The 12,139-nt window shown below is 35.3% G+C and overlaps 1 protein-coding gene across 1 annotated transcript; it reads left to right on the forward strand.

Moving 5' to 3' along the window:
* The first annotated feature begins 7,205 nt into the window (after positions 1-7,205).
* LOC136060990 (transmembrane emp24 domain-containing protein p24beta2-like) lies at positions 7,206-11,319 on the forward strand. Its single transcript, XM_065771128.1, has 5 exons — positions 7,206-7,393; positions 8,149-8,358; positions 9,993-10,179; positions 10,270-10,377; positions 11,050-11,319. Exons 2-5 carry the CDS (start codon positions 8,149-8,151, stop codon positions 11,181-11,183), a joined length of 639 nt encoding a protein of 212 aa, XP_065627200.1. The 5' UTR covers positions 7,206-7,393; the 3' UTR covers positions 11,184-11,319.
* The last annotated feature ends 820 nt before the right edge of the window (positions 11,320-12,139 follow it).

Raw genomic sequence — 12,139 nt, forward strand, 5'->3', positions numbered from 1 at the left:
CTATCCAATAAGAAATTGTTAGATCAGCTTTTTACTTAAAATTCAACAAATCATTCCACAAATAATAACATCTCAATAAACTCATAGTTAAATTTGAATTTCAAATGAGTATTAGAATTGATTGAGTTGGAAGAAAGGTGGTTACTCATCTTCTCTTATGTTGTAGAAAGTGTTGTCCCTCTTCGTAGGTGTGACTGTCCTCTCAAGTACCAAGGTGCTTGTGGAGCTTGTAGGGTTTTCTTTGTTGGGTTATTGGGAAATAGTCATATAGGTTAGATCCTTCAAAATACTGGTACAACATTATGGAGGAGCTCTCTAGGTCTTGGGGTAAATTCACTTTGTCTGAAAAAGAGAATACAGGCATAGTTCTACCAAAAGCACCAAAAGTGAACGAGTTTATACTAGCTGCAAAATTCTACACTCCTCAGGCTTTAAACATGGAGGCAGTAGGCAAGACTTTTAAACTTCTGTGGAGGTGTAGTGATGGTTTTAGGATTCAAAATCTTAATGACCATAAGGTGTTGTTTGTTTTTTATGATAAGCGTGAAGCTAATTAGATTATGGTGGGTCAACCTTGGAGCTTCGACAAACATCTAGTGTGTATTCAGAAATATGAAAATAGTATTCCGCTGCAGTCCCTGAAATTCAAGATGACGATGTTCTAGGTTCACGTTCACGATATTCCAATCCACTACATGTCTAAAGAGGTGGTTGAAACTATCTATGAGAATGTGGGGGAGGTGTTGTGTTCCATTGGGGCAGAAATAGAGGAGGGGGAGCAACTTTTTCAGGGTGAGAATTTGGGTGGACATCTCTGCCCTTGTGCAGAGGGAGATTATTAACTTTCGTGGAAGGGAATAAGTCATGGGTGTCGTTTAAGTATGAACGATTACCAAACTTATGCTATTGGTGTGGGAGGTTGACTCATGCAGATAAAGATAGTCCGCTATGGATTTAGAGTAAGGGTACGCTTACTGATGATCAGAAACAATTCAGTTCATCCATGAAAGCGCCACCCTATAGACCTTCAAATCAAAAGTTTATTTATGTCCCTAGCTTTTATGATAAATCTGGGTTATATGAAGGATATGCAGGAAGTTCGGGGAAGAGCTGTGAACACGCGAAGGAGGAGAACAGTGCACAGGTGGCACTGGTGGAGGACAATGCTCAAATGGAAACTGAGGAAATTGCGGAGGACTTTAATGCAGATGTTACTAAGCAACGTATTACAGGTTTGAATTCAAATTTAAAGCTTGTTGATTGTCAAGTAGTTAATGCTGATGAGAATTTCTCTCATGTAATTAACTCTTAAGATATAAAATCTCCATCAGAATTAATGGATGAGCAGCGTGATTCGAGGAAGGTTGATGGCGATAATTATGGGAGTTTTGGTGTACTGAATGATGGGGAGATTTTATCCAATTATGGGGATTCTGTTATAACTTGGAAGTGCCACGTGAATGCCCTAATAAACTTTTTTGGCAACGCATTGAAGAGATTGATGAGGAATTAAAAAAATTTGAGTCAACGAGGAAGGGTGTAGCAGGACCTAAACAAGTCCAACCCAAGAATGTCTCTACATTAGGTGATTGTCAAAAACGTGGCCTCACAAGTTTGCATTCAACTGAAACACTGCAGGTTGATATTATTAAGAAGGTGAAAAAACTTATCCAAGTCCAGAAAAAAGCTCCTACTTGGAGACGATTACAAAAATCCAAGTCTGATCATACATCTTTCTTAGTTATGGTGGTGGGACAGGAGCAGAGTCTGCCAACAAATTTCTGTGTTTCAGAAACACAACAGAAAAAACAGATGGTCACCAAGGGGAGGAATATCACAAAAATGAAGTAGTGGAGGCTGGTGTCCAACCCCGCCAGGGACATGAGTATTTTATATTAGAACTGTCGAGGGCTTAGGAACCACCAGATAGTTCAAGAGCTAGGGAACTTCGTCTAAGCACAAGATCCTGCAGTTGTGTTTTTAGCTAAGACATAGTTGCTTGAAGCAAGGCTAGGAGGAATAAAAGAAAGATTACAGATGGGGGGTTTCTTTGGAGTCTCAAAGGTTACAAATAGTGGTGGTTTAGCTCTTTTCTGGAAAAAGGATGTTGTGGTTGACATTGAATCCTCCTCTTTAAATCATATTGATGTTTTAATCAATAAAGGAAAGGGCGATGAGTGGCGATTTACGAGATTTTATGGTGTATCGGAGACTCAAAGAAGGATGGAGTCATGGGACTTGATACGAAACTTACACAATCGGTTCTCGGTTCCATGGCTTTCTGCAGGTGATTTCAATGAGATTACCAAGACATTGGAAAAAAAAGGGTGGGAGATTACGTCCCTATTTACAATGAAATTTTTTTGTGATGCATTGGATGAGTGTGGGTCGATGGATTTGGATTTTGTGGGAAGTAGATTTATGTGGTTTAAGAAGTGTGTTAATGATGTTACTATTTAGGAAAGATTAGATAGAGCGGTGGCAACTGCTGATTAGTTTTATAAATATCCTGCTGCACAAGTTATGGTGTTAGAGTGTGGTTCTTCAAACCACAAACCAGTCCTAATCATCCAAATGGGATACCTGTGAAATTAAATAAACCATGGCGCTTTGAACAAATCTGGCTTGAGGATGATGGATGTCATGACACAGTGGCAGTAGCATGGAGTGAGGGCGGTGGGGATTTACTAATGGGCGAGGTGGTCAAGAAGGTGGAAAGATGCCAAGAGAAATTAAAAAGGTGGAGTAGATGTTGTTTCAGGCTTTCAGCAATGTCACTTGGGAAATTGCGGAGAAGAAGAGGCAGATGAAGAAAGTAGAAGATGCGACTCTTAATGGAAGTAATGTGGCTACCTTAGTTAATCTAAAACAAGAGCTAGCGGGTTTATTAGTGAAGGAAGAAAAATTATGGCACCAACGATCTAAAACTCATTGGATGAAATTAGGTGACAAAAACTCTATATATTTCCACAATAGAGTTTCTTAAAGATATAGAAGGAACTGGATTTTGGGGTTGAGAAATAAAATGGTGTTATGTGTATGGGTGATGACAATGTCCCCAGTTTGTTGGAAAATTTTTATAAGGATCTTTTTACTCCCTCAAACTCGTGCAACATGGAGGAAGTAATTCAGTACACAGGTTCAATGGTAATTGAGGAGATGAATACAGAGTTGGTGGGGGAGTTTTCACGTTCTGAGGTTGATATGGCTCTGAATCAGATGGCACCTTTGAAAGCACTGGGACCGAATGGGATGCCCCCACTCTTTTATCAACATTATTGGCAAAGCATTGGAGATGAGGTGTCTGAAGCAGTTTTGGATTGCCTGAATACTGGAAAAATACCAACAAGTTTGAACCATACTTTCCTTACTCTTATTCCAAAAGTGAAGAGTCTTGAAAAAGTTTATGATTTTCGACCTATAGCTCTTTGTAATATTTTGTACAAACTAATATCCAAAGTGCTTGCAAATAGGTTAAAAAAGATTTTGCCATTAATTATTTCTGAGTTTCAAAGTGCTTTCTAAGCAAATAAAGCTATCTCAAATAATATATTAGTGGCATTTGAAACTTTACATCATATGCAAACAAAAAAATCTAGAAAAAAAAATGTTATATGGCAATGAAATTAGATATGAGTAAGGCATATGATAAGGTTGAGTGGAATTTTCTAATAAAAATTATGGAGAGGATGGGTTTTCATTCAAAATGGATTGGTTGGATTTATGAATGTGTGAGTACAGTTTCCTTGTCTATTATGGTGAATGGGGAACCAAGGGGTCATATAGTACCATCTAGGGGGTTGAGACAAGGGGACCCTTTATCTCCATATCTCTTCCTACTATGTTCTGAGGGGCTTAATGGTTTGATAAATCATGCGGTTAGTGAAGGAAAAATTCAAGGATATTCTCTCTATAGAAATGGTCCAAAAATATCTCACCTGTTTTTTGTAGATGACAGCTTGTTATTTTGTAGAGCTAGTTTGGAGGATGTCACAACTATCCAAAATATAATGGAGGTCTATGAAACCGCTTTTGGCCAACAAATAAATAAGGAGAAAACTACACTCTTCTTTGGCAAATCTCTTAGTGACATGGCAAAAAATTCCATTAAAGAGCTCCTTGGGGTGCCGAAGATAAAACAGTATGAAAAATATTTAGGGCTTCCAACAGTAGTTGGCAGAAATAGGAGAGCGAGCTTGAATTATATAAAAGATCAGGTTTGGAGTAAATTAAAAGGGTGGAAGGAAAAACTCCTATCTCAAGCTAGAAAAGAAGTGTTGTTAAAAGCGGTGGTTCAAGCTATACCCACCTTTGCAATGGGATGTTTCAAATAGCATTATTTTTGATGCAAAACAGTCTTCGAGGTCGTTTGCCTGGAAAGACATTTTGAAGGCGAGAAAAGTAATATCCATAGGTGCAAAATGGATAGTCGGGGATGGATTGTCCATGAGTGTATTTAAGGACAACTGGATACCAGATGCTTCGGGTGGGAGAGTAACATCTTTTGCATTGGTAGGGGATGCCAACATGAAGGTGGCTGACTTGATTGACACTAGTCTGGGCTGTTGGAAAAATCAAAAAATTGATGAATGCTTGGTGCCATTTGATGCCCATAGGATTAAGGCGATTCCTCGTTGTGACATTCCATAACCTGATTTATATTAAGGTGATTTCTCTTTGTGACATTCCACTAGAAAGGAATGGGATATATTGGCTAAGTTCAATAATGTTATGTTGGCAAAACAAGTATGGAGACTTATCCATGATAAAAACTCCCTATTTTATCGTGTGTTTAAGTCAAAATACTTCCCAAATGGCACTATTTTTTATGCAAAACAGTCTTCGAGGTCATTTGCTTGGAAAAACATTTTGAAGGCGAGAAAAGTAATATCCATAAGTGCAAAATGGATAGTCAGTGATGGATTGTCCATAAGTGTATTTAAGGACAATTGGATACCAGATGCTTCAGGTGGGAGAGTACCATCTTTTGCATTGGCAGGAGATGCCAACATGAAGGTGGTTGACTTGATTGACACTAGTCTAGGCTGTTGGAAAAATCAAAAAATTAATAAATGCTTGGTGCCATTTGATGCCCATAGGATTAAGGCGATTCCTCGTTGTGACATTCCACAACCTGATTTATATTAAGGCAATTCCTCTTTGTGACATTCCACTAGAAAGGAATGGGATATATTCGGTAAAATCCGGGTATAGAGCCTTATGCGAAGAAGCAAGGAGTGGGGAAGCATCGGGTTCAAACTCAAGTCTACTAGGTAGGTTTTGGTTGAGCATATGGAAGTTAAACGTGCTAGTGAAGGTGAAACATTTTCTTTGGAGAGCATGTTCAAACAATTTGCTAACGAAAACAAATTTGGTGAAAAGGAAAGTGTTGATTGATCCGGTCTGTCATTTATGTGGCTAAGCTGATGAAGACACACACCATGCATTGTAGGGCTGTGAAGTGTTAAAACAGGTATGGGATATATAGACTTCAACTAGGTAAATCAATTCAAAGCATCACAGGGGTCATTCCAAGACTTGGTGGCTAGAATTATGTCAAAACTGAGAGTTCGTGAAGTTTTTGCAACAACGGCTTGGTTCTTATGGTCTCACAGAAACAAGTCGAGATTGCAATAACAATCAGTTCCACTTAACGCATTAGAGAGGTGGTCTGCAATTTTCTGCAACTGTTCAGCTCCTGCCATGAACATTCTGGCAGCACCAAGGTGGTGAGACAACATAAATGGCAACCTCCAAACCCAGGTGAATATAAAACAAATTTTGATATTGCTATGTTTAATGAATGCGATGAAGTAGGTGTGGGCATCGGGTTACAACAGTCCCACTTTAAAGGAGACTAGGAAACGGTTATCAAGGGGTTGCAAGGGGTTGGCATGCACTTCTCATCTCTTGGTCATTTGGTTAGAGAGACTTTATTTCATGTTAGCTCCATGTGGAGTTTTTCTTTCGCTCACGTTGTAAGGCAAAGTAATGTTGTGGCACATGCTTTAGCCCAAAAAGCAAGATTATCTTTTCCTTTTTCTGCTTGGATGGAGTCTGTTTTGTCTGACATTGACGTTTTTGTATGTACTGATTTTCAAGCTACGGAATAAATAAAACAAGTATGCTGTCGTTTATCTCAAAAAAAAAAAAAAACAAAAACAAAAAAAGAGTTGATTGAGTTGGGTTATGGTTATTCTTTTATATGTAATATAATGATATGGCATGTTAGAATTAAATGGATAAAACTTAGATTTTCCACTATGTCCTTATAGAAGTTAATCTCATAATAAAATATAAAATTCAATATACAAACACAACAATAATAAAATAAATACTCGTATCTATTAATAACTATTTTCAAATTTTATATTTAAAAAAGTAAATAAATATGAGAATAAAAATCATATTATGTAAAAAAAATTATGTATCGCATGAGTTACCAACAAATTAATACAATGAAAAGTTTGATTAAAATAATAATAATACAATGAAAATTGATAGACCAAAAGGGAGCATCATGCACGCCATTTAAGAATATTTAAACAACATTGTTTGCTAATAAATTTGGATAGAAACGGCCATATTAACTCATTTTTATAAAGTAAATGACTAAATTAATTAAAATTAAAATTTTAAGATTAATTTAAGAATAATGCTAGAAATATAAACTATTTTATAAAAAAAATTTACAAACTACTATTGTAAATGAGTAATTATTAGTAAATAAAAAAGTAATATGAATGGTGAATCTATATGAAAACCAATAAAAAGTTGACTGCATCAATATTTTAAAAATAAAAATATTGTAAAATAATTCATAACTGTAGCATTACTCTTAATTTAATAATTAAAATAAAATTTAATATTAAATTGAATTTAATCCCTTTTCTTCTCTAATACAGATTGGATAATATTACAAATGAAAATTGGAAAATACTACTAGATTTTTTTGGGGTAAACTTCTTTTCTTTTTCTTTTTTTTTTTAATAGAGGTTTTGGGTAAAAACTTGGACAATTCTACTGGATTTGAACGCTCTAGAATCTATATAACATAAGTACATTTTTGGAAGGTAAAGACCAAACAACATCGTACTTACGTGGCGCACTGATACATAAAAACAGCCAATCAGAACCGCCCAACACGTAGACAATAAATAAATGTGGGGCCATAGAAACACCCATACATACAAACGAAGTTCATATAATCACAGCCTTTTAAACAGTTTCTGTTCGAAGTCTTTCAGGTTCGAAAATAGACACAAACCTAAGCTCGAGAGCTCTTCTCCCTTTCGAGAGTCTTTCAAATCAGAGTGCTTCTCAGATCGTTCAGAATTTTCAATTTTTGTTGCCATTTCCTACCTGGGTTTCATCAGATTGGTCAAATTCAAAGGTAAAATTTTCTAATTTTTCAACCTTTTTTTTATTTTTTGGTGATCAATCTAGCACGATGGGAAATTTTTGAATATGATCTAATTGGGTGTTCTAAATTCTAAAAGATTGAATTTTTTTTTCTGGGATTTTTTTTTGTGGGGGTTGAATTTTAAACGTGTCTGATGATCTCTTTTATTTTTCCCTTGTGTTCTCAGCAACCAAACGGTGTATGAAATGAGATCTAGTTCTTGTGCTTTTGATTTTGTTATGAAAAATAGTTTAATTGTGATTAGGATTATATAATCTCTCGGTGTTAATTGTGGGTTATTCTGGTTAAGCTATAGTAGTCAATAGAATATAAGGTAATTGGGGAATCTGTTTTTCTGTTCTCTGTTTGTTTTTGTTAAATTTTTCAAGAGAAGGGGAAAATTTTTCTTTGAAGGCTTCCTCTATGGCAATAGATAGCTTGTTGTGAAATGTTTAGAAAATTGCATGATGCACCTTAAGCATACATAGATTATTGTTTGTGAATTGTGTAGAAAATTATATGATGCACCTTAAGTTTGCTTAAATTTGACATTTACTACTTATCTTATGCATTGGGTAACAGACTTTCCTTAATAAAATTTTGTGTTTTGTGAACTTTGATGCATTTTGATTTTACAAATCGTTGAATTTTGCAGTTTTTCATGCCTTAGATCCCCCGCCCCCCTCTTTCTTGCCATTAGTTTTATTCTTTCTTATGACTTGGAAATGTCACTTTGTAATCTACAGATGAAGATTGGGTTACAGAAATTTGCTGTGTTAGTATTGCTGGCACTCTTGTCAAGCCTGCAAAATGTGTTTGGCATTAGGTTTGTGATTGATAGGGAAGAGTGCTTCTCTCACAATATTGAATATGAAGGGGATACGCTGCATATTTCTTTTGTTGTAATTAAGGTTGATGGAGCTTGGCATTATACTCACGATGGTGTAGATCTTGTGGTAAGCTTCCATGTCTCTTTGCTCAAATTTGTTGGCTTGTTACCCATCAAAAAAAAGGTTTTGTGAAGTTCTTTAGTTTTTTAATTTTTTTTCCTCTTGTTCACTTATCTACTTCAAAATATCATTAGTGTATATCAGCCATATGATAGATAGGGCAAACTACAATTCCTTCATGTTGTATCCATAGTTTTCAAAATGTGAATCATATCATGAATTGATTTTTAATTTTCTTGTACTGTGTCAATGTATCGTAACATACACACACTGTATAAAATTTATAGAAAACTTATAGATATACTTATATGAAAAGAATATTTATTATAAAATTGGAACATATCCAACTAATGATTAATTTAATCATCAGTTATGCAATAATATTTAACAAAGTAACCTAAATAAATCAAATTAAAATATATTTATAACTTCCACATTGAAATTAGTCAAAGTTAAAAGTGATAATACATTATACATAAGTTAATACAATATTTTCTTTCTCATCATTTTCATCATCTTCCCTAATCAACTTCATCTCCATAGTACAAGTCAATTTTATCATCCTCTTCTAAATCATTTCATCATTGACATCCTCCTCATATCTATATTCTTCTTCATCTCCAACATTTACAATCTTTTATTGTTGTTCTATTTTAATAATGTTTTCTTTATTTTCTTGTTGCCATTCGAGTTTCTTGAACTTATAACAAAAATAGCAATGTGCAATATTTACTGGTCCAAGAGCACCCCCCATGAGTAAAAGTTTCCACAGATATTGTTCCTCCATTGATCAAGAATTTTCGACCTTTCCTACAATGATGTTGTCCATAGATCATATTATTTCGTGGATTGGATTTAAAAAGTGATTTTATTGTCGTTAAATATGTTATTGATAGTATTGAAAAGAAATTTGTAAATGTGAAAGTGGAGTTTCAAATGTGTAGTCCAAATGCAGAAGAGGGAGAAGGGGGAAAAACTCATGGACATGGTATTTTATTGGCCTCAACCAAGTAGCCCAATAATGTTTTGATAAAAACAAGTCCCACAACCTGTTGGACTTAAGTCACAGCACATTTTTATTAGTGAAAAGCCCAATTTAAACCCACATGTACATGCATTGTCTGATACATACAATTGTACAATTCATGAGCATGGTCAACACGTATCAACAATATGATACCTTTTTTTTTGGATATATTGTACAATATGTATTGTCTGTTGTGTATTGGTATGATACTAACATTTATGGTTGTACCATAGGTTTCCCAATTTAATGCAACCACGCGGTTGCATTGACTAATGGACCACATGGTTGAATTTATTGTCCTTGAAGAAAGATAACATTGTTTGTGCTGCATTTGGCAAACAACTATGTAATTGAATTTAATTGAGGAATTTAAGGTATAGCACAAAAGGAATTGTACCTAAGTTTTAACTCAGTAGATATCTTGGGGTAAGAAGGCATTCATTTCATGTCTTTGTTTTATTCATAGCTGCAAGATGTTTGCCATAACAGATGTTAACCTGGCTACGCTTTATACATGTCAAGCTAAAAATTTCAATTGTTTTATTTCCTATTACTTCTTATTATTGCCATGAAAAAACCACTATTGATTCTACAACCTTGTTGAAATCTTCAGGTGAAAGGACCTTCAGGTGAACAGTTACAGGATTTTCGTGACAAGACAAGTGAGAAGATTGAGTTTGTGGCTCATAATAAAGGAATCCACCATTTTTGCTTCACTAATAAATCTCCCTATCATGAGACAGTTGACTTTGATGTACATGTTAGCCATTTTTCATACTACGACCAGCATGCAAAAGATGGTTAATCATTCTTCACCGTTCTTAGTCCTTTTCTGTTTTTATCAAGCCCTTGAATTATGGATTTGGACTTACTGGCTTGCATATTTGCAGAGCATTTTAATCCTTTGTTAGATCAAATATCAAAATTGGAGGAAGCTCTTTACAACATTCAGTTCGAACAGCACTGGCTGGAGGCTCAGACTGAACGCCAGGCAATAGGTATCTGTTGATTATCTGAATTCCTTCTATAGTAATGTTGAATAGAAGGGAAAGCATGGTCCTTTAATGGTTTGTTGCTTGTGTTTATTCCCTTCATTCAATCTCTTTGGATTTTCACTAATCGCCTTTTGCTTCTTCCCTTAAACTTATCAATGCTATGTACTCCTGGGTTCTAACCAATTAAGACATTTGTTCCAGATTGTGTTCTTCCAACTGATTAAACCTTAATTATTTAGAGAGAAATGAACACTCCCCTGGCCCCCTCCTCCCCTCTCTTGGCTTCCTTCTTCCTTCCCTGCCATAGATAGTTTTGTGCTAGAATAAGATTCTCTGAGTAGTCCAGTGATCTGATTATCATATCTACCTGGTGTTTTCATTTTTCAAGCTTGATACTGATGTGATATTGCATCATATATTTGGTGCTGAATAAAGAAGCCTTCTTATTTTTAATTTAAAAAAAAAAATGAATAAATAAAAAATTGCTGATTTGATTAGACTAAATAGACTATATAATATTGATCAAGAGTTCCTACACATGACAAAATACACACATTAATGCGCACACATTGTCAGCATGACACTAATAATAACATTTACTGGCTAGGTAGACTTATAAATGAATTTAGTTTGTAAAACCATTTCATAATCTAATCTTTTCATTTGAAAATGCAGTAAATGATGCAATGGGTCGGAGGGCTGTTCACAAAGCCTTTTTTGAATCAGCAGCACTTGTTGGTGCCAGCATTCTCCAAGTTTACCTTCTGCGCCGCCTCTTTGAACGGAAGCTTGGGATGTCCAGAGTTTAAATATGGAATTGCTATTGAATATTTATCATAAGTTATCAGTTGTAGAATTTCAAAGTCAGACTCTTGCTTGAAGCTTTTGTTTTCCTTTTTCTGATTAACCAAGGAGAAAAAACATAAATAGAAACCAATTTGCTAACTCTCTGGCAACCTTTCCTTCGAGTAATGATGTTCACGAGGCACAAATACATGCATTTCAGCTTAACCGTGGATCTATATTAGATTAGCTGCCAATTTGTACCGTCTATGCACCAGAGGCCATCCTCATCCACTGGATGCAACCATATTCATTGGCTACATTGTACCGTTCATTGTTGCACTAGGCTAGTATGTGCCTGGCAACAATGACGCATAGAAATAACATGGCAGTAGAAATGCATGGCTCATCATTTAGTAACATCAAATATTATGCGAATTAGAAGCAGTTTTAAGGGCATTAGAAAAGAACTCTCAACTCTATGGCATACATTTTTTCTCCTAAATGTTGTCTTTTGAGTCTGTAACAACCATTCTTGTCCATCTGGTTTACCTAAAGCTTGCAATCTTGAACGTGACCCTATCAAAATAAACTTTATAACAATGGCAAAAATCTATATCTGTGTTCACATTCACTCTTGCCAAGAAATCTTAGGAGAATGGATTTTAAATCTTGCAATGAGATACTAGATGATAATACTGTACAAATGGTGCCCAGGTTTCGGCCCTCGATTATGAAGTTTTGTTTGTTACCACAGTGGTTGCACTAGCCACAACTTGTTGGGATGACAAGTTGTGGAAAAAATAATCATGGAAATTTTTGTTATCTCTAGTATTGCTCATATTCTGTAGCTTTCATCTAAATCCCAGATTCCTTCTTCAGCAAGAAGCATCAATTTTATTTTTTAAGTGGCTTTTAAAGCTCTTTGAACACATGACTATTCAGTGAGTATGTATGTGTAGTTTATTCCTTACATGTAGAT

This window comes from Quercus suber, unplaced genomic scaffold, assembly GCF_002906115.3.
Source record: "Quercus suber isolate HL8 unplaced genomic scaffold, Cork oak 2.0 scaffold_4, whole genome shotgun sequence".
In the NCBI taxonomy this organism is placed as follows: domain Eukaryota; kingdom Viridiplantae; phylum Streptophyta; class Magnoliopsida; order Fagales; family Fagaceae; genus Quercus; species Quercus suber.